The sequence below is a fragment of the Patagioenas fasciata genome, chromosome 25 (genome assembly GCF_037038585.1).
Source record: "Patagioenas fasciata isolate bPatFas1 chromosome 25, bPatFas1.hap1, whole genome shotgun sequence".
Taxonomy (NCBI): Eukaryota; Metazoa; Chordata; class Aves; order Columbiformes; family Columbidae; genus Patagioenas; species Patagioenas fasciata.
Window position 1 is genome coordinate 327,295 of NC_092544.1, and position 27,977 is coordinate 355,271.

The window sequence follows — 27,977 nt, forward strand, 5'->3', positions numbered from 1 at the left end:
TCGTTTGGGGAGAGACGTTGTGAATATCTCGGCTATAGCTAGTGGAAAATCAAAGGATTGTGGCACCTGTGCCTGTGCCTCTGTTGGCCTGTGCCTGTGCCTCTGTTGGCCTGTGCCTGTGCCTCTGTTGGCCTGTGCCTGTGCCTCTGTTGGCCTGTGCCGGGGCTGGGGACACTGTGGAGCTGCTTCTGGAGGGGGATGCTCCACCGGCCCCTTCTCTTTTCCAGAGCCCCCCACACCCATTGCACCCCCCCAGCTGCTCCGGGCCGGTTCCACCTACCTCATCATCCAGCTCAACACCAACTCCATCATCGGCGACGGCCCCATCGTGCGCAAGGAGATCGAGTACCGCATGACCTCGGGGCCCTGGTCGGAGGTCCACGCCGTCAACATGCAGACCTACAAGCTGTGGCACCTGGACCCCGACACGGAGTACGAGATCAGCGTCCTGCTCACCCGGCCCGGCGAGGGGGGCACCGGCAAACCGGGGCCGCCCCTCATCAGCCGCACCAAGTGTGCAGGTGGGTCCCACGCAGTGTCCCCGCGGCCACCCAACGGGAAGGATGCTGGTGGGCACTGGGGCTGAGGTTTGGTGGGTTTTGGTAGAACCCGTCATGGCAATGGGTTTAATGCTGGGGTCCCAGCAGCGTGGGGCTGTGTGCCCATTGCTGGGCTCACCCCCCAAAACCAGCTGGGGTTCTGCACAGTCCCATGAGGACACTGGGACCTGCAGGAGCATCCACTGAGGTTGCAAAAGCCTCTTGCAAACCTGAGCTGCCCAAATTCCTCTGTGATGCAAATCCCAGGGGAATTGCCTGTGGGGTGGGCAAAGACCTTCCTTCCTCCCGGGGTGCTTCCCACCACCCTTGGGTGCTGTTGGCAAAGGAGCTCGGCTCCTCATTAGATCTGATTTCTCCTGTTCACGCCAATTAGAGCCAATTAAACTCCTTCCCAGCGACAGTGCTCCGTCTCTGTCCTTTCGAGAGCCTGACGCGGGTGGGATGTAAATGCGAGAGCTCCCATTGCACAGGCACGTTCGTCTGGTTATTTGGGGCCGCTCACGGCGTGGATGCTCCAGTGCCACTGTGTCACTGCACCAGCTGGGGCTGCTACCCGGTGTCACCTCCACAGGGGACCCGAGCCAACGGGGGCTGCTGTCCCTGTGCTGTTGGTGGTTTTGGACCTGGTGATGTCCCAGCCCTGTCTGCAGGGCCGCAGTGTCCTGTGCCAGGGCCGGTCCCGGTTTGGGTCAGGGTTGCTGTCTGCACCCAGCCGTCACCTTCCTATGCTGTAAAAGGGCTTTCCCTGGTAAAACACATAAACCCATGAGATGTTTTACTTCGTGACTCATCTCTCCCCATCTCTGCTCCCTCCAGAGCCCATGCGGGCCCCCAAAGGCCTGGCGTTCTCCGAAATCCAGTCCAGACAGCTGACGTTGCAGTGGGAGCCGCTGGGCTACAACCTGACCCGCTGTCACACCTACACCGTCTCGCTCTGCTACCGCTATTTCGTGGGCACCGGCCACAACCAAACCTTCCGGGAGTGCGTGAAGATGGAGCGGAGCGCCAACCGCTACACCATCAAAAACCTCCTGCCCTACAAGAACATCCACGTCAAGCTCATCCTCTCCAACCCCGAGGGTCGCAAGGAGGGCAAGGAGGTGATATTCCAGACGGATGAGGACGGTGAGTCTGCTCGGGGAGGTGCATTGTCCCAGAAATACAATGGGCAGCTGCTGGGGTGTTTCCCGTGGCACGGTGTACATCGGTGGCCAGGGGCATGCTGGGAATATCTCCTGCGGCCATCGCAATGGGGAGGTGAAAAGGCTGTTGCAGCCCCAGGGCTGTGCAAGGGGAGATGAGAAAACAGGACAACAGTGTCACCTGGGGAAGGGAAATCCAGCCTGGGGGACAAGGGGCTGGATGGGGATGTCACTTGGTCCCTGGAGCAGAGCGTTTTAGCCGTGCCCAGTCCAGCGAAGGGCACAACCGTTGGCTGCTGCCCAGCTTCTCCCAGCACGGGCCATCCTTGTTCATCCCTTTGTGTGGAATTGAAGCCTGGCAGCAGCAATGATAACAATTAAAACAATCAATGCTCTGCATTTAGGTAACATCTTTCATCCGCTCGATCGCTGGTTCGCTTGGCATTGCTACGTTTCTGGGACGGTGCTGTTACCCAGAGCCCAGCAGTGGTTTTTTGGGCTTCCTCGATGCTCCTCCCCTGTTATTTTACTCTTGTGTGGGTTTGGGTTGTGCGAACGAGCTCTCTGGGTGAGCGGGTGTTGATTGAGGGGTGTCTGGCCCTGGTGTGGCTGGAGCATCCCTGGCTCTCGCAGTCACTGACACTGTTAAGCAAGGATCTCCAAAGCACTTTTTAGCATCAAGAATCAGCAATTAAGGTAGAAAAACTGGTAATTGCAAAGGAACTGACCGGCTCCAGGCTCCCCGGATGAACCCCGAGAAGAAACCTGCCATGAAATCACCCATGAAATCGCCTTGGTTTGGGACCCACCAAAACATCCAGTTTTTCTGTGTGCGCTGCTGATTGTTCCCATTTCCCAGCTGGAAAGCAAAGCCCATGGAGCTGGAGCAGAGTTGGGAGGCTGCAGCAGCGCTGTGAACCCGATCGGGTCTCCAGGTCCCATTTTCATCTCAAAAGCCTAAATCTGGCGCGTGTCTCCGTGCATCCCATCAGCACGTTGCGAATCTCCAGCCCCGCATCTGCCTGACCCGCAGCACCCGGCTTCGCGCTCCTGATGGTTTGTTTTCCAGCTCCAGTGGCTTCAGCTGTTCTTGCTGTGCTGTGACGGCTCCAGCTGTTTGCTTATGGAATATTAATACAGGAGCTCCAGATGTTTTTCTGCTCTACTGTAATCACTCCAGCTGCTTTCTCCTCTGCGTTGATTATCCAGGGCTTGTGGCTTCCCCCTTGGATTGAACTTGGGGCTGTGTACACGTTCAGTCTTGGGTGGGATCGATGGAGGGATGTCTGCCTATGGATATATGGCAGATATTACACGTGAGCTTGGCCCAGCACCTTCCTGCCTGGGCGGATGATCAGGATTTGAGCTCCTGCAGCTGGGCGATGAGCAGCTGGAGATTTCGTTCTGTGTCTGCACAAAACGATGAGGCTGAACCGCGGGTGCCGGTGGAAGTGTCGCTGCCGGGTGTTGGTGCTGCCGGAGCCAGGTGTTGGTGCTGCCGGAGCCGGGTGCAGGCAGGGTACACACAGTGCTAGCCAGAAAATATATATATAAATGCATAAGTAAATACGTACATGCATATATGGATGGCAGAGAGGTATACGCAGACCTGGGGAGCCATTGTGCACCTCTGCCGGTCTCATCCCAGTGCACGCACAAGCATGTGTTTTCTGTACATATACATATACAAATATATAGGCTACATATAAAAATGTCTATATGGGTATGCACATTCCTGCCCTAAAGGTTTCCATAATTCTCCACAAATTTAATAAGTGCCTTGCGTACACGTGTAGGACAATGGCACCTCTGATTAAATTAACTTATAAATCAAGTGGAAATTGTGTATTTGCACGGGGGGAAGCAGAAGGAAGCCGAGCCCTCTCGCTCGGCCCCGTGACTGCATATGAGAAGCTGTGAAAAAGAGAAATAGAGGGGAAGAGCTGGTGTCCCTGTGCAGTGAGGGGGTGCGCTCGTGGGCGGTGGAGCCTGTGGTGGAGGATGCTGCAGGTGAATCGTGGTCTCTGCGGAGCCACCGCCGCTCCCGTCCTCCTCGCTGGCCCCTCAGGTCGAAAAATCCATGGTGAAGACGGGAGCATTGATCCTGGTGCTGTCGATCGCTGTTATTGTTTGCAGTTATTGTTGTTGGTGTTAATTAGAGGGGAATGCTGGGGCGCGCTGAGCCCGTCTGCAGATAAGGACGCTATTGCTTACGGGGGGAGCGCCGGCGATGTCTCCTGAGGGTGCGTCTGCGGGGATTTGGGTTCTATGGAAAAGGGAGTTTCGTTTTAATTCCTCGCACAGGTGAGCTCAGGTGAGCTGGTGATGGCGCTCGGGGACTTGCTGCTGTGCCACAGCGTACGATGCCAGAGATGCTTCCTGTGGGGACCGTGCTGTGGTGGGGGGACCTTCCCCCATGGCAAAGTGTCACTAGTGGGGGGCATCATCGTCCCAGGGAGCGTCATCGCCCTGGGGAGCCGCCAGCCCTGTTGGTGGCCCGTGCTGGAGCTGGGTGGCGTGGCAGAGGGGACGCGGTGGCTCAGTCACAGGGCAGAGCTGCTGCAGCCATCGAAAGGCGTTTCCCGCAGGGTTTCTCCTCCCAATCCGGTTTCCTGCCGCATCCGAGCTCGTCCTCTTTCCCTCCCCAGTGCCCGGCGGCATCGCCTCGGAGTCCCTCACCTTCACCCCGCTGGAGGACATGATCTTCCTGAAGTGGGAGGAGCCGGTGGAGCCCAACGGCCTCATCACGCAGTACGAGGTAGATCCCGGACAGCTGGGGGACCCACGCGGACCCGTGGGGACACGAGAGGGTTCCACCAGGGTGATCCGGGACAACTGCTGCTTTGGCTCGTGGGGTTAAGGGCGGCTGCAGCGTTGCAGCTCCCCCTGAGCCCTCGGCTTGGGGCCGGGATCCAGCCTGCGCTCACCCTCCTGCCAGAGGGTCTGTCCCTGCTGGGCAGTCCTGCTTTCGGGGTCACCGGTGTCACCCAGCAAGGGATTTTTTGATGAACCTCTGCTTTTGATTTCCCCTAAGAAGTGTCTGCCCTGTGACCATCCCCGAATTCAGCCCTTTAACCCCGTTTCCTCCTGGATCTGGGGTCTCTCCCCTCTCTGCTGGTGATCACAGAATCACAGAACAGTTTGTGTTGAAGGAGCTCCCCCAGCGCCCCCCCTGCCCCGACAGGGACATCTTCACCAGCTCCGGTTGCTCAGAGCCCCGTCCAGCCCGGTCTGCCTGACTCTCCCCTTGGTCACATTTTAAAGCCGTGATGTCTGCCCTGTCCCTGCAGATCAGCTACCAGAGCATCGAGTCCTCCGACCCGGCCGTCAACGTCCCTGGCCCGCGGCGCACCGTCTCCAAACTGCGCAACGAGACCTACCACGTCTTCTCCAACCTCCACCCCGGCACCACCTACCTCTTCTCGGTCCGGGCCCGCACGGGCAAGGGCTTTGGCCAGACGGCGCTCACCGAGATCACCACCAACATCTCGGGTGGGTTCCCCGGGCTCCACCCTGGTGCTGGGGCTTTTCTTTCGCACGGGGATGTGATGGCAGTGCTGGGGTCTCCCGTGCGCTGCTCTGGAGTTTGGAGGCTGGGTGCTGCTCTGGAAGGATGCTCTTGGGGGTGGCAGCTGTGCTGTGACCCCCCGGGCAGACCCCACACCATCAGCTGGGCTGCCTGGGGCTCTCTGGTCAGGGAGTCTGGACGGCCCGGTGCACCGGTGCTGTCTGAGTTATCACCGTACAAGCGAGGGGTTAATTTGGCTTCATTAATAAGCCTTGCAGTACCTGGGGCTGTTTGCCCGTGTCTGCAGTGTCTCTATTAACTGCAGCAAATGGGCTGCGACGAGCCCTAATGGGGGCACCGAAGGTGCAAAGCAGCATGAGCCCGGCCCTGCAGCTGCTGGTGGTGCCTTGGGGACCACGGGACCGTGGCAGATGCGAGGGGGTGTCCCCCACCTTGGTCTGGGGGTGCTGCTGCCCTGGGTGGGATGCTGGCGCTGTGCTGGCGATTCCAAGCGGTGCTGTCCCCTGGGCGCGTTTGGGTCCTGCTCCCCTCACCTCCCCTCTCCAGACCGGCGTTGTGGAGCCCCCTCAGCACACACCCATGAGTCCTCTCCCACCCAGAACACTTCAAGACCTTTTGAAGGGTTTTCTTTGTTTGGAATAATTCACGTTTCACCATTCAGTGATGAATGCTTGTGCCTCGGTTTCCCCCGAGCAGGGGCAGCCCCGAGCACATCCCTGGGGACCAGCACTCACCCCCGCCTGCTCTCTCCTGCTCCCCTTGCAGCTCCCACCTTCGACTACGGGGACATGCCGTCGCCGCTCGGCGAGTCGGAGAGCACCATCACGGTGCTGCTGCGCCCGGCGCAGGGCCGAGGGGCTCCCATCAGGTAGGCTGGGGCTGCCCGAGGGAGAGACCCCAAAATGTGGTGTCACAGCATGGATGGTGGGGTCGAGCACCAAGGGAAGGGCAGGAGCATCCTTTTAACAAGCTAAACCTGCACCTGGTCCTTGCCAGCACCTACCAGGTCATCGTAGAAGAAGACCGGCCCAAGAAGCTGAAGCGGGAGCTGGGGGGACAGGAGTGTTTCCCGGTGCCGCTGACCTTCGACGACGCCGTGTCCCGTGGCTCTGTGCATTATTTCGGGGCCGAGCTGCCGGCCAGCAGCCTCACCGAAGCCAAACCCTTCACCGTGGGGGACAACCAGACCTACAGCGGCTACTGGAACCCGCCGCTGGAGCCCAAGAAGGCGTATCTCATCTACTTCCAAGCCATGAGCAACCTCAAAGGGGTGAGTAGCTGTGCGACCCCGCTCCGTCTGGTAGGTTTCTGGGGTCCTGGTTGGACCAGGCAGGAGCCCACGTGGGGGGGTCAGTAAAATTGGGAATTGTTTTAGATCCCTCTCCCTTGGCTCCTCTCTCTGGGCTCAACCCCAGGCCCTGCCCATGGGGAGCTAGTGCCTGGGGACACCCTTGGGTTGTGGCCGGGTGTCCCCCTCCTGGCACCCCCAGGCTGTCCCATCCTCCTCCTGGTGCTGATGGAGCCCAGTCTCCACCACCCTCTGTGCTACCAGCCAGGACCCCAACCAGGTGGGGAAAACCACATTCCCGGGGCTCGTCCTGGGGTGGAAAAGGACCCTTTGGGCAGCAAGAGCTGTTTGTGCGTCACTGGGACCTGTTGCCGACACCGTGGCTGCTGCTGAGAGCTCCAGGGCAGCTGCTGAGTTTCCAGCTGCTGTCTCCCTGCCTGCTGCTGCCTGCGTCCCCCTGGGGCCGATTTCCACTATCGGGACCCTCTCGGCTTCACCCGCTCCAGCAGCTCCTGTCCCACCAGGGAGGATGGGCTGTGAAAGCGAAGCAGCAGGACCTGGCAGCATCCTCATCCTCATCCTGCACAGCTCCGTCTTGCAGAAAAGATGCCGGTTTAGGGGTTTTTGAATCCTTCCCTCCGCTCCGGGATCGTTCACACCTCGCTGGGCTGTAATTAGAGCCGGGACGGATGGGGAGGATCTCTGCTCTGGCTTGTTCGGGCACTGCTGGATAGTAACTGGTGGCTGAGCTGGCTCATAGCCTTCCTGCGGGGAGGCAGGGGGTTTGTCCCGGCTGCCATCAGGCATTGTGAGAAAGCTGCAGCCCAGCTTGCGTTCTTTGTGGGCTTTGTGCCAGACAGAGCACGAAGCAGGAGAAGAGAGCTGGAGGCGCCGGGGCGAGCAGCGCTGGAGCCGCCCTGCCCCGGACAGGTCCCCGGGCGGGTCTCCGCGCCTCGGTCCGCGGGCGGATGGAGCGGAGCTGCCAGACCCCGCGCCCTGAAGGGCTGGAGGAGGCTCGGGGAAGAACGCGGTCCTGCCAAAATGGTGCTTTTTTCACTTTTGCGACTGAAGTTGGATGTACAGGAACAGGGAATGTTTTTAGCTGAACCCATCCCTAAAAAGTGCAAATACCGAAGTCTGTTGGAGACCTGAGCTGGAAGCGCTTGTGGCGGCCTTGGTAGCAGCACTGCCAAGGGATGGGGCTTGAAAACTGATGGGAAAACCAACCCTACAAAGCTCTGAATGATGACCTGGGGGTGTTTTAACCACGGTCGGTGATGTGCTGGTGACCTCTGGCTCGACGGGGTCTGCTGGGTCTCCCCTTTGCTTCTGAGCTTTGCCATCTCCTCTGTGCCTGGAGCGGTGGCCTTGGCTAAACAGGAGGACACCAGTTTAGGGGGCACCGGGACAGATCTTTGAGCAGCATCTCTTGGAGCGCGTGTCCCTGGGAGCTCCTTTGCCTCGGCAGCGGGTGCTGCAGCACTAACCACCCGCACACTCTCCTGATTCGGAAGTCGAAGCGCCGACAGACCAGCCGCACAGGCACCCAGCGCCGCGGGGAGCAGAACTGCGGGGGTCCCCGTCGCGTGCTGACCCCTCTTTTCTTCCTCCATAGGAAACCCGGCTGAACTGCGTCCGGATCGCCCGCAAAGGTGAGTCCCCCGTTTCCGGCCGGCACGACGCTGCCCAGGCTGCGGACACAAACCTGCGGCCGCTCCGGCGGGCGCCACCGTGTCGGTGGGTGTTGTGCTGCGGTGACCGGGGTGTGCGTGGTGGGTTGGTACAGTCCCATCCTGTGCTCTTGTTTCCCGCTTTCTTTGCTGGCTGGGTTTTCCCTCTTGATGCCGTTACCATGGTGGGAAGCGGGAGTCGGTGCTGGATGCTGAATCCAGGCATGGACCAGCTTGCGGTGGGTGCGGTGAAGGGTGGCACAAAGGGACTGTCTTACCCCATGGGGACCGAGAGAAGGACTCGCCCGCCGTCAGGGTGTGACAGCGCTGAGCCCCGTGATGACTCAGTGGAATAAAATCTGCTCAAGGAGCAATGTGTATCCCGTGGGGCAAACCCCAGTGTTTTCCTGTCTGGTGATGCCAGCCCCCCTGGAGCTGAGCCTTGACCCCTCCTGCCTGTCCTTGTCCCCTGGCAGCTGCCTGCAAAGAGACCAAGCGTCCCCTGGAGGTGTCACAGCACTCCGAGGAGATGGGCCTGATCCTGGGGATCTGTGCGGGGGGGCTCATCGTCCTGATTATCCTCCTGGGAGCCATCATTGTCGTCATTCGGAAAGGGTAAGGAGACCCAGCATCGCGGCTGCTGCCTCCATCCGTCCCCTTCTCCCAGCTCAGCCCTTCTCCACCACCCCAGCGCTAACTGGGAGTTACTGGTGGTGATACTGGCACGTCGGGCAGACTCCAAACCCTCTCTCGAGCTGTGTCTCCGTGTGCTTGTGCAACCCACTGCGCACGGTGCTGTCCTCGCTCTGTGGCACCGGCTGCATCAGGAGGCCCTGGGGATGTCCCCTTCCCCTCGGGGCTCTGCAGTTTTGTTCCCCTCTCCCTCTCTCCTGTATTTTTTGGTCATTTGCCTCTCTTTTGCTTCTTTTTTGCTTTGTGCTCCTCTGTCGATTCTGCATTGATGATGCTTCTGGCCAGGATCAGGCTTGCAGGGGTGCTGGGCAGGTGCTGAGTGTGGCTGCCCGTCCTGCCTTGTCCGGGCACCATCCTGCACCCTCCTGGGCTTGTTCTACTGGGGAGCCACTGAGCTTCCAGTGAAACAGGAGCAGTCCCTGGCCGAGAGCCCTCGGCTGGCTCCAGAAGAGTCACTCAAGTGGGGGTGCGCACCGGGGGGACCCCCAAACTGCTCTCCCATCCCCACGCTCCCCAGCGTGGGTGCAGCCGTGGCCATCGCAATGGGCTCTCCCTGGGGAAGCCGGGGGTGGGGGCAGGAGGACAAGGGCTTTTCAGGACACTCGTCCCCAGGAGCGCTGGGGATGCGGCCGCTGCTTTTTGCTCGAGCCCAGTGCCCCGGAAAGCGGCTTCTTACGATGTGGGGCTGCAGGCGGCACTGGGCCAGAGGGGCTCTCAAAGCCCAGGCAGAAAGGGCAGCAATTACCCACCTTCCCAATGATGGGAGCAAAGTGTGTTAATAGCCAGCGGGGAGAGAAAAAACAGCAGGGCGCAACCTCAGCCCCTGCAGACCTGCGGATCTCTTTATGGCTTTGTTCGCCTTTAAAGGGTTCTTGCTGATTTACACCAGGTGGAGAAGCAAGGCTGGAGCGTCCCTGCGCGTTGTGAGGGTGCAGGACCGGCTCCTGCCCGCCGCCGCTGCTCTGGGTGACGCCTGTGCAAGTGACATCGGGTCTGTCCCCGATGGAGCAAATTCCGATGTGGTTTTGGGAGCGATGCGGTGGGGCCGGTGGGTCAGGAAGGCACGAGCACAGCTGCTGCATCCCCAGCGCTCGTGCTGCGGGGCGGGAGGAGGAGTGGCAGCTTGCATCATTTTGGTTGGAAAAGCCCCTCAAGATCATGGAGTCCAAGCGTTAACCCAGCCCTGGCACTGCCCCTTGTCCCGAGAACCTCATCTGTGTGACCCCTGGGACAAGGGTGCCACGGACACCCCATTGCTGGTGCTCGGGCGCTGCCATCGGGACACCAGCTCCTGCGTGGAGTAAATAACCTACGGATGTAAAAAAGGAACCAAGTTTATTTACGGTGCATTTAATTTTCCGGCAGCCGCGTTGCCCCGTAACCCCCTTCCCTGTGCCAGAGAAAAGCTGCTTATGCAATTTCTGCTGTTCTTTGTTTGCACGCTTGCCAGGAGGAACTACTATTCTTATTCCTATTACCCGTAAGTAATCGTCACTCTTTCTCCATTGCCGTTCCTCCTGGCCCCCCCGTCCTGCCGCTCCAACAAGCCCTTTTCTCTGCCCGGTGCGTTCAAGGGCCTCTTTAGCTCAGGGAGAACGACGCTGCGGAGCTCGTTAGAGACCGAAGGCAGCGTGAAAGGGAGGGGTCAGTGACTCGGGGTTGAATCCTGGATTTTGGCAGGCATCTTGCAGCGTCCCAGCCCCACCAAGATACCGATGTGGTTTCCCGTCTCCTGTTCATCCTTCCCGTGCTTTAAGAGCCTGATGCTGCCTCTCAGACACGCTCAGTCGCTTTTTTTTTTTCCTAAATGTCCTGAATTTGGGGTGTGAGGTTCTGTCCCAAAACAAACCAAAGCATGATGAGCGCTGGAAATAATCAGCCCTGCTCCCCAGAATAATCCCAGCCCGGTAGCTTTGGGGGAATCTCACAGCACCGTCGGCTCGGCCCCGCTCTCACGCGCTCCCCTCCCCTCCCGCCGTGCGTTTTCCTGCAGAAAACCCGTCAACATGGCCAAGGCCACCATCAACTACCGCCACGAGAAGACGCACATGATGAGCGCCATCGACAGGAGCTTCACCGACCAGAGCACGCTGCAGGAGGACGAGCGCCTGGGGCTCTCCTTCATGGACACCCACAACTACAGCACCCGAGGTAGGGACAGGGGCCCGAAATACCTCAGAAATTGCTGAACTGTTTACCCAAGGCTCAGTAGCAGGTATTTGAGCCTGATGTGTGTATACGCCGCAGGCTTTTCCGTGCCATGCAAGGAAACCTCCAAGGGCATCGATCTTGTCAGCGTCTGTAGTGGCTTTTAGTATCGTCATCCAGATGTTGCTGGAGGGAGGACACTCATGGGCATCATGACCTCTCAGAGCAAAGACCTGAGCTTGTTTCTGGGAGGGTTGAGGCCGTTTGTGGGCTTAAACGCTGGCTGTAGCCCCCAAAGCTCGGTGAACCCCAACTCCTCAGCCTAGGCCGAGTTTGAAAGCTTTGCAGCAGCCTTTGCCCAGCACAGCCAGGCTTTGCTCCCTGGTGTCCTGCACAGCCCTGGGCTTCGGGGGGTTAAAGATCCACTGTGTTCACATCAGAGGGAAACCGATAATTTAACACGCGCTGGAGTGTGCATCTCTGTGCCGATTTAGTTGTAAAATAACTCGTTTGATGCCCCAGTTTCAACCATATGCTAATAACATCTGCTACAGTAACTTCAAGATGCTGCTTACACACGGCTCTTCTCCGCTGGCTGCGGGATTAATACACTTGCTGGCATTGTCTCGTGGATAATAGAAGCCCACAGGGCAAACTTTTCCTCCTCTTCATACAGCTAGCGAGGTGTATCATTTTTGGGTTGCTGTCCTGGCATGGCTCACAGGCTGCTGGGTCTCTGGGCTGAGCTGGGGCTGCTGCTCCTCGGTTTTTTAGCATCTCCTGGGGATGTTTCCAGGTGCCCTCTCATCCCTCCATGAGTGCCAGGACATGGGGGGACACAGTCCAAGGTTTGCTCCCCTGATGGCCCTGGCTTCTCCCGCCCCTTCTGCAGGTGACCAGCGCAGCAGCGTGGTCAATGAGTCCAGCAGCCTGCTGGGGGGCTCCCCCCGGCGCCAGTGCGGCCGCAAAGGGTCCCCGTATCACACCGGGCAGCTCCACCCCGCCGTGCGCGTGGCGGATCTCCTGCAGCACATCAACCAGATGAAGACGGCAGAAGGTTACGGCTTCAAGCAGGAGTACGAGGTGGGAGCATCTGGTGTCCTGGGGAGGTGGGAGGGACAGGGTGGCCTGGGCAGGACCTGTGTGCAAGGAGAAGATGCTCCAGACCTGGAGCTGCAGCGATCTGAGAGCAGGAGCTCACCGCTCTCTGGACAGGGATCGTAGGCACGTGGGGCGTCCCTGGCTCTGGTCTGGCAGCTCAGGATTTAAGTGTCAAGCTTGAAGAGGTCCCTGAGGGGACCTCTGGGTGAAGAACCTTCTCCTCAAGTCCAGCCTGACCCTCCAGCGCATCTTCTGCCATTCCCTCGGGTCCTGTCACTGGTCACCAGAGAGGAGGGGATGCCGTGCCTCTCCAGCACTCGTCCTGTGACGCGCGCGGCTGTAGCCTGGGGACAAGCGAGTCCTCAACAGCCCGGCAGGCGTGGAGACCCCGGGAGAGGACAGGGGAGAGGGCGCTCCCAGGGCGAGGAGTCCCCCCACGGCTTGTTGGCCATGTCGTGCCCGTCCCACCCCCAGGGCTGGGTCACTGGTGCCGGGGCGCACTGCTCCTCGTGCCTCGGCCACAGCAAGCCCGGGGGGCTGATCTCCCGAATCCTCCGTGTCCCACAGGTCTGACAATTGAAATTTCCCAGGGAAATTACTGTTTAATGCTCAGTTGTTTCAAGTGCAGGAGCCTTCTTTTTTTCCTTCCCCTTTCATGTATTGGACAAACCAGGGCTTGCTATAATCGTTAGTGCTCCTTGAAAAGCTGCTGTATGTTCCTGGAACTACTCATTTGAAAGCACTCAGATATTATGGGAGGGGAGAAAACATGTAATTTCCTTCCACTTTCCTCCTCTTACGCCAATCTGTGAATGTTACTGTTATTACACACAAACCTATTCTGTGCTGGGGAGAGAAAGAGGCTGGGGAGCTTTAGGAAAACACAACCAGCCCTAGGAAAAAAACCAAACAGAGCAGGCAGTGTATAATTCACTGGAAAATGGGGCATTTTGTGGATGCCACAGCAGCAGGTAGCTGGCAGGTGCTGGGGCTGTGGGGCCTGGCTGCTGGGGCTGGAAAGCCACCCTGTCTGCAGGTTTTGGGGCTCGGGGGACGCCCCCAGTCCTGCCCTCGGGTCCTGACAACCACCCCTTCCTTCCAGAGCTTCTTTGAAGGCTGGGACGCTTCGAAGAAGAAAGACAAGACCAAGGGGAGGCAGGATCACGTGTCCACATGTGAGTGCCTTTGGCACAGGACAACCCCGAAACCCACCCCGTGTGCCTGGGGACGCTGTCCAGTCTCTTGAACGCTGTCGGGCTGGGGCCGTGACACCTCCCCGGGGAGCCTGTTCCTGTGTCCAGCACCTCTGGGTGAAGAACCCGTTCCCCGTGTCCAACCCGGCCTCTCCCCTTGCTCTCCAGACGACCGTCACCGGGTGAAGCTGCACCCGCTGCTGGGCGACCCCAACTCGGACTACATCAACGCCAACTACATCGACGTGAGTGGGGACGGAGCCTCTTTGGGGGATCTGGGGGACACGTGAGGTTCCTGGGGACCCTGTGGCATGTCAGGCTCTGTCCCTGAAAAATCAGCATTTGGAGGGGCTGCGACAGCCCAGGATGGGCTGAACCATGCGTCCCTGAGACGTGCTATGAAGAGCCCATCTGGTTTATCGACGTTTATCACAACGTCTGTGCTCTGTTGTCACCGTCCCCTGCAGCTGCGTCTCTCCCTCTGCTCTGTTGCTCCGTTCTCATTCCCTCCCTCCTACCCCTTTCCATCCTCTGTCCTCGCCTGCTCTGGGGGATCTCCCTGCTCCCTGCGGGGAGGCTGCAAAGGCTGGGGAGGCCACAGGGGTGTCCCCCATCGCCTCCAGTGGTGCTGAGACCAGGACGGTGCAGGATGGCTCCACTGGGTGCAGGGCTGGAGCATCTCCTGGAAGCACCAGCAAGTGCCTCTTTTCCAGAGGGTGTCACCTGGCAATGGTGGCCTGATGCCCAGGCAGCGTCCCCATGTCTGTCCCGTGTCCGTTCTCCCCTGTGGCTCTCCATGACCTGCTCTGGGGCAGGCGCTCTAACCTGTCTCTCGGTCTCTGCCTCACTAATGTCGCTGTCTCTGATCTTTTTCTCTTAAAACTCTGTCCCAATGGGAACATTAAGATTCGGATTAACCGAGAAGTAAGTAGACTCCTCCCTTCCCTGCTCCCACCTCCTCCCAGGCATCGCACTGGGCAGCGTGGCATTAAATAGCAGCTGGGAGACGCAGGCTGGGAAGATGTCTGGGTAGACTTGGGTTTGGTCCAGGGAAGGGGAAGGCGAGGTCTCTGCGCACGTCCTCCCCGGTGAGGGGAGCAGGAGCCGTGTGCTCGGAGGAGGGGTTGAATTCAGCCCACACAAATCCCCCATGAAAGGACCCGTGGTGGCTGCAGAACCTGCCAGCGCTTCCACCCGTACGATGTGGCTGAGCTCCGCGGCACTTACGGCCAAGGTGTGGGACACCTGCTCCCTTTGGCAGTGGCCTCACTGGGACGTGTTCTGCTCTTTGGGCTGGCACGCACCAGTGGAGAGCAGGGAATGGCCCCAATAGCAGCTAGGATGAGGAAAGGGAGCGCAGCCATCACCCAGCATTGTGTGGCTGCTGTGGGACAGAATGCCCTTAATGTGGCTCTCATGGTTGTGTTGTCACCCTAGGGTGCCCATGGGGTGCTGTGGGGATTTTAGTGCAGAACGGGGATGAGGGTTGGGGGTTACAGGAGCTTATTGTGGGATTTTTGCTGAGTCTCCTCCTCCTGCTGGTGGCCAGGACCTGGCCCAGGGGACCATGGAAGACCCCACAGTTGGGTGACTGGGCAGTGTTTTACGGGGCTGTGTCACAGTGTGTCCCCCCAGTTTGGGACTGACGTCTGTGCTTCCCTTGCAGGGCTACCACAGGTCCAACCACTTCATAGCCACACAAGGTGAGTCGCCTCCTCCCCTGGCACCTCTAGATTTACCAACCGGGTTATGTCAATGAGGGGGTTTAACCCCGTGTGGGCAAGAAAAGGGAGGGATTGGGCCAATTTGGGGCCAAATGGGGTGGCAGCAGTGTGGAGCAGCTCCTGCCCCACGGCACCGTGTGTCCCTGGGGAAAAAGGGTGCTGGACATTCTGCGGGGTGCTGGTGGCGCAGAGCGGGGAGGGGAGGTGCCGGGCGCCGCGGCACTGCCGTGTCCACCCCAGTGGCCTTTGCCCCGTCCCGCAGGGCCCAGGCAGGAGATGGTGTACGACTTCTGGCGCATGGTGTGGCAGGAGCACTGTTCCAGCATCGTGATGATAACCAAGCTGGTGGAGGTGGGCCGGGTAAGGACCCCATCACATCCCACTCCCTCCGGGCTCCAGCTCGACCAGGAGCCTCCTCCACAGACCTGAAACCCCGGCCGTCCTCTCCTTGCAGGTGAAATGCTCCAAATACTGGCCAGATGACTCCGAGATGTACGGGGACATCAAGATCACGCTGGTGAAGTCGGAGACATTGGCCGAGTACACCGTCCGCACCTTCGCTCTTGAGAGGGTACGGTCCCACTCGTGCCGCCCACCACCTGCCCATCCCTCGTGGGCAGAGAACCCACCACCTAACCATTGCCAGATTTGCATTTACCAATACCATGTTTATTTACCCCAATGTGGGGCGTGGAGCTGGTGTGATCTACCCCGTAATCTACAGGAATGTGAAATTAGGTTGTAGTGTGGAGGGTGTTGGTCTCTTCTCCCATGGAACAAGGGAGCAGAGGAAACGGCCTCGGGTTGCGCCAGGGGAGGTTGAGGTTGGATTTAGGAACAATTTCTTCCCCCAAGGGCTGTGGGGCATTGAACAGGCTGCCCAGGGCAGTGCTGGAGTCACCATCCCTGGAGGGCTGGACAGACGGACATGAGGGTCTCAGGACATGGGGCAGTGCCAGGGCTGGGTTAATGTGATTTTGTGATTTTATGATGACTGTCTATAGGGCAGGGAGCAAAGATGCTGGTGGAGTTCGACCCATGGCTGCTGCCACCTCCTCCTCTTCCTCCTCGGCTGGTTTTTAACCCTGCAGCCCCCTCGCTGTGTGGTCTGTCTGGCTGACTGCTGAGCTGGGAGAATCACAAATTCCCAAGAAGATTCCCCGTTTGAGTGTCTTTCCCTCCCCGCGCGCGCTCCCTCCATCTCAACCCTTCCCTTGCAGCGGGGCTACTCGGCCCGGCACGAGGTGAAGCAGTTCCACTTCACGTCGTGGCCCGAGCACGGCGTCCCCTACCACGCCACGGGGCTGCTGGCCTTCATCCGCAGGGTGAAGGCGTCCACGCCGCCCGACGCCGGCCCCATCGTCATCCACTGCAGGTACAGCGTGGGCTTGGGGGCATGGATGGCTCTGGGGTGGGCAAGCGCTGTCTTAGGTGGGTGCTCAGCCTCTGACTCCAAACGATGCTCAAAGCTCCAGATGATGCTAAAAGCTACAAATGATGCTGAAATATTCATCAGCGAATAGGGGCTGCCCCAGCGCGTGTTACTGGTGACACAGCCCTGTTCCCGTGGGCGAGCGTGGCACAGAGGGGACGGGCAGCTCGGCCGCCGCTCGTGGTCAGGATGTTGGGTCTGGCTGAAGGGAGGGACAGCAGGACAGCCCCGTTCCCAGGGTCACCTGCTGGGCTGTCCCATGGGGCTCAGCCACTGGGACGCTGGTGGCAGGTCTGAGCAGGAGCGGTGGCTTCCTGTCCCCTGAGCAGGTGTCCCCGTGCACTGGGTTAATGGCTCTTCCTCCGCTGGGCAAACAAGGAGGAGCTGATGAGGAGGAGGGATTTTGGTATTTGATTTCTCCCTGTCAATCGCCTCATCAGTATTCATTCACCAGCAGCAGCCGGTGTGATTAGTGCCCGTAGCCTGTAATCACTGATAATCACGACGAGTGATTCATCAGCCCCAGAAATTAGTATTTCACTCAAAAAGACTTTGTAAGAAAGGAATGGGGGGAGCAATTCTGTTCCCTACGGTTTGCGGGGGGGTCGCAGCGTCAGTAGTTCTTTGGCTGTGAGTCAAACCACACCATGATTTGGGATGTTGCTGCTGTTGGGGTTGAACAGTCGGAGTTGGGGTTCCCAGGGCCGTGGGTCAGTGCCGGGGTGGGGAATGGTTGGACTCTATGAGCTTGAAGGTCCCTTCCAACCAAAACGTTCCTATGACCCCAACTGCGCCCACACCCGCGGGCGGGGGCCGTACGTGGAGCCCTCGCCCACACAGCTGCGCCGTGCCCTCGGCTGTGTGTAGATGCCGTGTGGACTGGGAACGTGTTTGCTGTGCTCTCCCCCTCCACCTGCAGCGCCGGCACGGGCAGGACTGGCTGCTACATCGTCCTGGACGTGATGCTGGACATGGCCGAGTGTGAGGGCGTCGTGGACATTTACAACTGCGTGAAGACCCTGTGCTCACGGAGGATCAACATGATCCAAACGGAGGTGAGCGGGTGCTGGGGACAGCCAGGGACACGTGGAGCCGCTGTCACCCCAGGCTGTGGGGCTCACCCCTGTCCCCTGTCCCCCCCGACAGGAGCAGTACGTCTTCATCCACGACGCCATCCTGGAAGCCTGTCTGTGCGGGGAGACCAGCATCCCCGCCAGCGAGTTCAAACCCACCTACAAGGAGATGGTGAGGATCGAGCCGCAGAGCAACTCCTCGCAGCTGCGGGAGGAGTTCCAGGTGAGCGGCCCCAAAACCCCTGCAGCCCCCCTGCTCCTCATCCTCCTGGGGAGAGGCTTGGGGTCTTCAGCTGGAGAAGAGAAACTCCAGGGAGACCTTATTGTGGCCTTTCTGGACTTAAAAGGGGCTGATAAGAAAGATGGGGACAGACTTGTGAGCAGGGCCCGTTGTGATAGGACAAGGGGCAATGGTTTTAAACTAAAGGAGGGAGATTCAGGCTGGACATGGGGAAGGAATTGTTGCCCTGAGGGTGGTGAGAGCCTGGCCCAGGTACCCAGAGAGGTGGTGGATGAACCATCCCTGAGACATCCCAGGCCAGGCTGGACGGGCTCTGAGCACCCTGAGCTGGTAAAGATGTCCCTGTCATGGCAGGGGGGCACTGGGGGGCAATGAAGGTCCCTTCAACACAGACTATTCCATGATTCTATGGTGCTCAGCACCGCTGGCACCAGCAGGCTCTGAGGAGCTGCAGGCGGGGGTTTTGGCCCCGGTGTAAGCAGGGATGGAGCTGAAGGAACACATGTCCCTGCAGACCCTGAACTCGGTGACTCCCCACCTGGACGTGGAGGAGTGCAGCATCGCCCTCCTGCCCCGCAACCGGGAGAGGAACCGCAGCATGGACGTCCTGCCGCCCGACCGATGCCTTCCCTTCCTCATCTCCGTGGATGGAGACAGCAACAACTACATCAACGCGGCCTTAACTGATGTGAGCGTCCTGTGGGGATGGAAGGGGCCGGTTCCAGTTGTCTCAGGGCACCTTTTCACGGCAAAACCTGGCTCGGCTTGAATTTCCAGCCTCATTTAGCAGAAGGGCACACGGCAGCCGTGTGTGGGGGCAGGAAGGGCTGGGACGGTATAGTGGGTCCTTCACCCTTTTCAGCTGCTCTCACAAGCCACACACAAAGGGCGTTCATTGACGTGGTAGTGATAGTGGAGCACAGGAGGGTCTGCGAAGGGGTGGCAGCGCTGATCCCCACTGTGTGCTGCCAGCACCCTGCTGAGCATCCTGCTGCCCGTTGTCTTGGTGCCATTCAGGGGCTACAAACCGGCCCTGAAGCCCCTGGTGTGGTCGTGAATGACACCTGTAACAGCAGAGCTGTTTCCTGTGTGCCAGTGACTGCAAAGCAGAGTGGAGATGTCACCAAGCGTTGGGTGTCACCACAACCTCTTTCCTCTCTCAAACGAGCTGGGTGCTTTGCAGGAGCAGCGCTGAGCCCCCCCTCACCCTGGGCGCCGTCCCCAACCCTCCTGGTGGCAGCTGGGTCCTGTACTGTGCGCCCGTCTCTGTGCGGGTCTCCTCTCCCTGCCGTCGCCTGCTCTCGCTGCCAAAAGCCGTTTGGAAAGCAGAGGTGGTGGCCGGGGGGCAGCACCCACTGGCTGCAGCCCCCATCGGGAGCTTTGTTTTCAGCTTGCTTAGTGTTTGCATATATGTTTTATCTTCATACCTCGCTGATCCTCCCCTAATCTCTGCTACAGGGTCAGAGAATACACATTTTTTTAATAGACAGAAAAAGCTCTTTGGATGAAATTCTCGCTGAAGGGATAAAACCCATTTCCCTCTTTGAGGGGGACAGGAGAAAAGTCTCATTTTGTGTAAGTGCTGAAGCGGTTTGCTCGCTCGCTCTGTCCATCTGCCAGGTCAGGTTACGTGCGCTGCCGTCACCGGTGCGGCCGAGCTCTGCTCCGTGCCGGCTGCCGCCGTGGACGCCGCTGCCGAGGGATTTCGGGTGCCAGGACAGGGCTGGTCAGCCCCTGGTGACGTCCCCCCCCCCGCCGGTCTCCGCATCCTCCTGGAGAGCGGAGGGCGGGGGTGTCCGTGCTGCCCCACGGCAGGGTGGGGAGGGTCTGATGAGGGCTAACCAGGGAGGTTTTGCAGCGGTTCCACGAGGTTCCGCGGCAGCCGGGGGGCTCCCCGTTGGTGCTCATTCACGGGCACAGAGCATGTTCTGTTTCCTTCCTGTGTCTCTGGAGACTCAAGCTCAAGTTTGTTGATTTAAAGGTCGATTGATGCAGTACTGAGTTGGCTGTGGGCTCGCGGTCCCTCGGCAAAGCCAGCGCCAGGACGACCGAGGGGACAAATCTCATTTGAGGCACAAACGAGAGTTACAGGAATTTTTTTCTTTTTTTCCCTCCTTCCTCCTTGCCGTCTCTAGGGGTCTTTCATTTGGGGGCTTCCTCTCCGTTCCCCAGAAAAGCCCTTGAGCCCAGGTGAATGGTCATCTCTCTGCTGCTCTTGGTGCCCGGCGATGCTGAGGGCGATGCTGAGGGCAATGGTTTCATTCAGGGCCAGGGTGCAGAGTTGGAGCCACTGGGCAGCCTCCGCCTCCGCTTGTTTTTGGTTCAAGGTGACATCTTTTGCCTCGTTATTGGTGCATAATACCCTTTTCTGTGAGAGCAGGAGGCTGGTGCTTTCATCCTGACCAAGGACAGGTCACAGCATCTCCCCAGCACCAGGGCACGGAGGGACCGAGGCTGTGCCGGGGAGGCCAGCTCTGCTCCAGCAGGGGAGGTGGCTTTGGTGCCACCCTCCTCTGGTTGCACTGATTTTTTTGGGACGTGACCAGTGGCTCCAGCAGCTCTGCCATGTCCGGTGCTCATCTTCCCTCTCCGCAGAGCTACACCAGGAGCGCTGCCTTCATCGTCACCCTGCACCCGCTGCAGAACACCACCACCGACTTCTGGCGGCTGGTCTACGACTACGGCTGCACCTCCATCGTCATGCTGAACCAGCTCAACCAGTCCAACTCCGCCTGGGTGAGCGCTGCCCCGGGACGGCACCGAGCCCCGCGGGTGGCCCCGCCCTGCTCTGTCCCCACCAGCCATGGGGACAGCAAACCGGCCTGGGTTCGTGGCGTTGGCATTGCGTTGGTGTTGTGTTGGCGTTACTTTACTGTACCATCATCTTTGTGGGTGCCCCAGGGAGGTACAAGATTATTGTTATAAAGAATTGATTTTTATTCTTCTATTACAAAGGGGAAACTGAGGCACGGGGTTTGTCCCACTTTGCTCTTCTGAGGGCACCGGTGCCTTGTGAACGCTGCTATATAAACCAGCCTGCTGCAGAGCAGCGGTCCCGAGGGTTTTACAGTGTGAGGGGCTGGCAGGTCTGCCAGGCTGGAGGGGACGCGTCCCCTGTCACCCCGGGGAGAGAGGGGCCGTGCTGGGCCCTGCCTCGCTGAGCGCTCCGCTGCTGCGCTCCCGGGGGTGCCTGCAGCCCTCCTGCCACCCCTGCAGAGGATGTGACCGTCGGCTTACAGGTCTGTGATGTTCATTCAATGAGGAAACTTATTGGTTTTTAACATAAAATTAGCATTATAGACTCTTAATGGCTGTCTGGAGAAGACTTCATTAGCTGGGTTATTTTGTGAGTTGAGCTCAGATACCCGATGTAAATGACCCAAACCGGCAGTTGCACCGTTCGTCACGAGGATGCAGATGGATGCAGCGCTGGTACCGGCTGCCGTGGAAATCGCTGGTGTTTATTTATATCTATACATGTAAATGTTGGACACCACGGCGCCATGGAGCGCACCCACGTGTTGCTCGGTGCTGAGCGGATGCCGCGTGCTCCAAAGGCCCTTTGCTGTCCCCCGGCACCGTCCGGTGGGGACCCTGCCGTTTTTCTTCGTTACTCAGCTCTGCCTCTCTCCGGACGTCTGTTCTTCGGGGGGTGTGTGTTACAATAGTTAGCTGGAGCTTAAATGTTTACCAGTTTAGCACCAACAGGTAATAAATCAACCTTTACAGCAGGCAGCTCGGAAAGGTGACTTAGAGGGTATATCCCTCACTTGAACTGTGTCTTGCCGAAGGAAGTTTTAATATCCAAATTACAGCTCTGAGCCTAGAAGGCTTAGAGATCCGGGAGATTTATAGCCCCTATTAATAACCAATTATTTCTCGAACACGTTTGCCATGCAGTTAGGCCCAAGCCGTTAGATGGCCTGAAATGCTAAATGCCCTGTTAAAGTGTGGTGACAAACATCATATATTTTGTGTCGATGCTGCTTTCCCAGCTGTCGCAGTGAGAAAACAATCGGATCCGTGACCTTTGGGCTGAGCCATCCGTCAGTGCTGGACGCGTGGCGGGGGACACGAGCGCTCCCCAGCCCCTCCTGGGCTGTCCTGGCCATGGGGACACTGGGAATGGTGCCCCCGTTGCTGAGGGGCTGGAGCACAAGTGTGATGGGAGCGGCTTCTCATTTTGGGGCCACCCCTGTGCCAGCGGCTCCTCTCGGTGTCCGGCGCCATCCCCTCCCTTCCCCTCAGCGCTGCCGGTGGCGCGTGGTGCCGTCTCCGCGTGTCCCGGCGCCTGTCCCGGCCGTGCTGAGCCGTGCTCCTCTCCGCAGCCCTGTTTGCAGTACTGGCCCGAGCCGGGGCTCCAGCAGTACGGCCCCATGGAGGTGGAGTACGTTTCTGGAGCGGCGGATGAAGACATCGTGTCCCGTCTCTTCCGAGTCCAGAACGTCACACGGGTGAGGGTCTGGCTCCGTGCCAGTGAAGGGTGCTCGGGGGGGCTTCGCACGTCTCTGTGTGTGCCCACTTGCTCCCCCGGCCTGGCCTCATGTAGCTTTGGGGATGTAATCTTCCTCCTGGAGCCCGCTAACCGGCTTAGGTCCCAAACTAACTGGATTACCAGGGCATTAAGGTGTCCTTCCGCTGCTCCCTGGGTGCCACCTTCTCATCAGCCTCCTGATTTACAGCAAACACGACAAAACTCATCCTCTGGGGTGGGATGGGGTGGTGGGACCGGTGGGACAGTATTTGTTGTGCAGGAGAGAGCCAAACCATCCATCTTAAAGCATCAGGAAAGGGTTTTCCTCTCTTTCTCTACTATCAATGCGTGGCAAACCCCTCTTGCCCTCCATCAAACCTCCGATGGAGGCAAATGAGGGCAGCCCATGATGAGATTTGCCTTTCTAGTTGCAGGAGGGGCACCTGATGGTCCGGCATTTCCAGTACCTGCGGTGGTCGCCGTATCGAGACACCCCAGACTCCAAGAAATCCTTCCTGCACCTCCTGGCCCAAGTGGAGAGGTGGCAGAAGGAGGGCGGCGACGGCCGGACAGTGGTGCACTGCCTGTGAGTGTCCGTCGGGGACGGGCGGGCCTGACCTGGGAGAGGTGTCACCAGCTTGGGCTTCACAGTCCTGCCTGGAAATCCTCTAGAAAGTCCTCACTGGGGTGACTTTGTGCCCAGGTTGTTCTGTCTCTCCCACAACACAAGTTACCTTGTGGTCACCAAACCAAACCTGTTCCGACAGGACAAGGGTGATGGTTTAAACTAAAGGAGGGAGATTCAGGCTGGACATGGGGAAGGAATTGTGGCCCTGGGGGTGGTGAGAGCCTGGCCCAGGTACCCAGAGAGGTGGTGGATGAACCATCCCTGGAGACATCCCAGGCCAGGCTGGACGGGGCTCTGAGCAACCTGAGCTGGTGGAGATGTCCCTGTCATGGCAGGGGTGGCAATGGCGGAGCTGGGAACGTCCCTTCCAACCCAAACTATCCTGTGATTCTATAAGCTCTGTGCTGGGTAAGTCATGGGATGGTTCCTTCAGCCGGCGCTACCCAACAGAATGGACAAAGGGGGACTAGAGGAGCAGGAAGATGCTCCAATGCCATCTTTTCACCACCAACACTGTTTCCCACCAGGAACGGAGGTGGCCGGAGCGGCACCTTCTGTGCCTCCACCATGATCCTGGAGATGCTCAAGTGTCACAACATGGCAGACGTTTTCTATGCTGCAAAGACCCTCCGCAACTACAAGCCAAATATGGTGGAGACCTTGGTAAGGACCAGACACCACCGATCCCCGCATCCCCGGCAGGGCGGAGATGTGCTCGGGGCCGCTCGCCTCCCACAAAATCTCCTTTCCCGTCCCAAATCCTGATGCTGACAGGCGCCCTCGCGCAGAGCGTGTCCTGGGGCAGGCAGGGAGGCAAAGGCAGCTCTCGGAAGGAGCCTCGCGCTTCCCTTCCTTCCGCGGTGCCGACGTCCTTGGCATTGGGCTTCTCGGAAACCCTTCCCAGGAGTAATAAGGCAGGTCTGCATTAATTCACAGGATGTAATTGCAGCTCTTTGGAGGGCTCACGGTGCCGGGAGCAGCTCCGAGGTGGAATCAGGCAAATTCCTGTTGGAAATACAAAAGGGAACTGCGTTTTGAGTGAAATTAATTGGCGGACATGCTGCTCGGGGCAGCGATGGAGCCGCGTTCGTGGAGGGGAAAGGGCTGTGTCCTGTTTCAGGTGCTCGGTAACAGGACGGGGGGAGCAGGCGGGTGTCCGGCCCTGTGCTGGAGGATCCAGGTGCTCGTGGTGTTTTAAAGGCAACTCAGCCAGAAATGTTTACCTCGTGTAGGTTACAAAATCCCTGAGCTGCGAAATGAACTGGTTTTGAGGGGGGGATGTGGTTTGCATCAGGAATTGAAGAGGAGGAGGTGAGGGGGGGACGAGGAGCAGAGGAAAGCATGGAGGTAACGGGAAGGTGATGTGACAAGCGTGAAGCCACCAGACCCGTTGAGCTGAATTGCAAAGGTATTAAAAAAAGGCAAGATTTCAAATCAGGACACAGGCGTCCTCCATCCTCAAATGAACCCGAACCATCTATTCTGGGAAACCCATCTACTGGAGTCCCTGGGAGGCCGGATCCCCGGCCGGTGTGAAGAGCTGAGAGCAGCTGGTGTCACCGTTTCCCGCTGCCCGTGCACCTTCCCCTCAGTTTGCCTTGGGGTTTATTTTTGTGATGATAAATGGAAACAATCACTTTTCTTAATCCAAAAAGCATTCCATGCCTTTAATCTGAGCTGTCGCAGCGCCTCGCTCCGCAGCCCGGCTCCCCGCTCCACCCGCCCCAGTGAGCTCTCCCCTTTCCCTCCCGCTGTCACATCTGGAACGTTCCCACAATGGCCCAGCGCTTGCAGCAGCATCAGAAACCTGATTTACTGGGGACTTTTCTCCCCAGTCTGGCTGGTTTGACGCGTTGGGTGCTCGGAGGAGGAACACCTCGTGGGGATGGACGCTGCCAAGGTCCAAGCGCCCCTGTAGTTTTCTGTGCTGTGAGTTGCATGAGGACAGGAGAGCACGAGAACGGGTCATGTAAAGCAGAACAAGGATGGATAAGAAAACTTCTGCCAGCCCATTTCACTGTTCTTTGCTCTAAAACCCAGAGCCAGGGAAGCTTCATGCAGCCCCTATAATTTACTTGGGATCATAACACTCTGTTCTCTCTCCGCACAGGAGCAGTATCACTTCTGCTACGACATAGCGCTGGAATATCTGGAGTCTCTGGAGAGCAGATAGCACCCGGGGCTGGCGCAGGACGGCCCATCCGCGCGTTCCGCGCTCGGACCTTGCGCTCGTCTGGAGGTGAGGAGTGGAAACGGCAAAGGGCCCAACGAGAACACCCGGCAGATCCAGAAAAACAAAAGAATATGGGGATGTATCTTCATCCTCCGCTCTCCATCTTTCCTTCCCGCCCCAAGCGCATCTTGGGGCCGGGCGCTGCGACTCGTCCCGTCCCTGCGCCGCTCTGGGCCGTGGGGCCGGGGTGCGCAGGGTGCGGCGCCACCAGCGCCTCTGCAGCTTCTGGAGAGCAGGCTGGGAGGAGGAGGAGGAGGAGGAGGAGGAGGGCAGAGGAGCCGGGGCCGTTTCCCAGCAGGGAAGGGTGGATGATTGGAGAAGAGACGCTGGTGTTTCAGTTGTGCGTGGAGCTGATGCTGCTTTTTCAAGGAGCCCAGCTGGCTGCTGGGAGGTGTTTCCCGTGGTGGGGACGCTCTGAGCCGGAGCGAAGACCCTGAGAGGAGCTCTCGAGTTTCTGCCCATTCCCACCATGATCTTTGCTGCTTTTGTTCTGCGAGTTGTGACCCTCTGTGTATCCAGCCCGTGACAGAGCGGGGACGTGGGACGTGGAGGGTGCGATGTCCCTCTGCAGGGACCGACCAGAGCCCTCCTGCCGCCCGTGCAAAGCTTTTCCAGCGACGGGTCCCCTGCATCTCTGCACCAGCTCTTCCATCTGTAGCAATTAATTCCTCCTGGGCTGATTCGAAGGCACCAGCCCACGGATCCGTTTTTAACCACACCTTTGTGAATCTGCACGAGACACCTTCGGTGGCAGAAACACAATCCCCACAACTCGGCTCCGTCCCCTGTGCCTCCCGGGTGCCGCCTGGGCGCCTGCTGCCTGGGTTCTGCTGGGGCTGGCGACACGGGACGGTGGTTTTGGCGCTGGCCTGTGACCCGGGCCAGGCACAGGGACGTCCCCCCGCCTCCGGTGCCACCCGAGGACAAGCACGTGGGCCCAGTGATTAATACCTGATACTTTTTTTGGCTGCGTCTTGCTGCAGGTGGGTGTGAGGTGTCACTTTGCCTGTCTGAAATTGTGATAATTACAGGTTTTTCTGCTTCCAAGGGGGAGGCAGTTTTGTAATCAACCTGTGGTCAGGGTTTCCTCTCCTGCCAATGGTCCCAAGCAGGTGCAACAAGAGGGATGCAGATCTGCATTCTGCCCCGAGATGCAAGGAACCGAGGGGATGTTACTTCTGTTGGTTTTGCTTCACAGTCGTTTTTTGGAGGATGGAGCAGGACAAATGAGAAACTGTCCTCCGTCCTCCAGAGGCTGCGTGTTGGTCACCCCATCACTCATCATCCACATCGTCATCCCTCCTGTCCTTAATGTCTCGCCATCTCTCATCCTCTTCCATCCTCACCCCACACCCGTCCTTCAGCCCCATCTCCCCGGGGCAGGGGCGGCTTCCCCGGCAGTGAATTCAGATCCACAGCACGGCTCCAAGCTCTGGAAGGTGCTGTTGGGCTGGACCCACCTGCAGCGCAGAGGCCACCGAGCTGCAAACCCAGGAGGTGTTTCCACCCACCTGCCAGGGGAGGAGGACAAACCACGATGGTCGATCTCTGCCCCTTCTCCCCCGCGGGGGATGTGCTGCAGCCACCCGCTGCCCTGCAGACACCCCGGGGTGCTGATGAGGGTCTCGGCAGCACCATAGGGTTTTGCCCAGACACTTGACTTTTCTGTGTCCTCACCAAATAATTCACACAGCCTGACAATACCGTAGTCCAAGGGCTATACAACACGATTCCCCTTTGTTTCCACCCCTGCAGTCTCACTCTGCTGCGTGCCCATGCTGTCTTGTGACTAAATAGTCCTTTGACCCCACCGGAGCCTGCAGAATGGTCCGGTAACACCAGTACCTGGTAACACCAGTACCTGGTAACACCAGTACTCGCATCACATCGGAATAAATTAGTGTCCTTCTCCCAATCCCCATCTGTCTGCAGGTGTGTCCACGCAGGGAAGGGGCCGCGTGGTGGGTGTAGGGAGGTCCCAGGGTGCAGAAATCATTTGGTTTTGTATGAAAACAGCTGAGCTCAGCCGCTGGAGTTCCCAGGGATGGGATGTTGCTCCAGCGATGCTGCTGCTTCATCCCAGCCCTGGAGCCTGGACCAGCTGCGTCCTCCCCCAGCGCATCCCCCAGCGCATCGCGGGGAAAGTGCTGCCAGAAAGGTAGAAAAAAGGAAAACTGAAACCCCATTTAGTCCTAATGCGACAACAGAGACTGGAGGAGCTGTATATATGTTTGAAAAGTGAGGTGTTTTTTTTATATATATATATATATATATCTCCTTGCTGGGAGTCTCGGAGTTTTTAGGGCATCGTTTGGAAGGGCAGACTTTGGAATCAAAGTGCTATAAAAACCAACTGATCTCCAGCACCTACTGAGATGCTCATATGACATGAGGCAAGGACATCCTGTACATAGAAATATATATATAGAAATATATATATAAAAATATAAATACTGTTCTTAAGCTGGATAATGTTTATTGGTATTACAGCTTGGAGTGGTGCTTTTTTTTTTTTCTTTTTAATAAAAACAAAACCACAACAAAAAAAAAGGAAAAAACTAAAACGTGAGAAAGACAGCAAAGGGGAGCAGTTTTGTCTGCGTGCAGAAGTGGCCCCGGCAGCCGGCGGCACCGGGCGCTGCTGCCGAGGGACCCGCGAGCCGGGGCGGACGCGTTGCTGTGGGTTGTACCACGCACACCCAGCTCTTGTTAACTGGTTTATTATGATGATGATTTTTGCCTTTCCTTTGAAGAAAATCAGTTGCATAAATAAATGTTCCAAATTTGTGATGGCCTCTGGGTTTCTTGCGCTGGCTGTGGCCCGGGAGCTGTGCTGGGGGAGCCCCGA

The 27,977-nt window shown here is 58.4% G+C and overlaps 1 protein-coding gene across 6 annotated transcripts in view; it reads left to right on the top strand.

Annotated features, from left to right (window-relative positions):
- The window catches only part of PTPRU (protein tyrosine phosphatase receptor type U), a 49,489-nt gene extending 21,573 nt beyond the window's left edge, over positions 1-27,916 (top strand). For 2 of the 6 annotated variants that reach the window (XM_065856905.2, XM_071799222.1), the window contains exons 7-30: positions 228-521; positions 1,377-1,685; positions 4,351-4,460; positions 4,993-5,194; positions 5,997-6,099; positions 6,228-6,501; positions 8,135-8,171; positions 8,666-8,804; positions 10,876-11,033; positions 11,923-12,113; positions 13,234-13,306; positions 13,493-13,569; positions 14,991-15,027; positions 15,311-15,408; positions 15,503-15,619; positions 16,269-16,417; positions 17,394-17,535; positions 17,627-17,776; positions 18,309-18,482; positions 20,390-20,530; positions 22,123-22,248; positions 22,697-22,854; positions 23,424-23,559; positions 25,007-27,916. In XM_065856905.2, coding sequence (XP_065712977.1) covers positions 228-521; positions 1,377-1,685; positions 4,351-4,460; positions 4,993-5,194; positions 5,997-6,099; positions 6,228-6,501; positions 8,135-8,171; positions 8,666-8,804; positions 10,876-11,033; positions 11,923-12,113; positions 13,234-13,306; positions 13,493-13,569; positions 14,991-15,027; positions 15,311-15,408; positions 15,503-15,619; positions 16,269-16,417; positions 17,394-17,535; positions 17,627-17,776; positions 18,309-18,482; positions 20,390-20,530; positions 22,123-22,248; positions 22,697-22,854; positions 23,424-23,559; positions 25,007-25,069 — 3,458 coding nt within the window. In that variant the 3' untranslated portion in view covers positions 25,070-27,916. The other 4 variants (XM_071799219.1, XM_071799220.1, XM_071799221.1 and 1 more) reach the window with 4 other exon arrangements.
- The last annotated feature ends 61 nt before the right edge of the window (positions 27,917-27,977 follow it).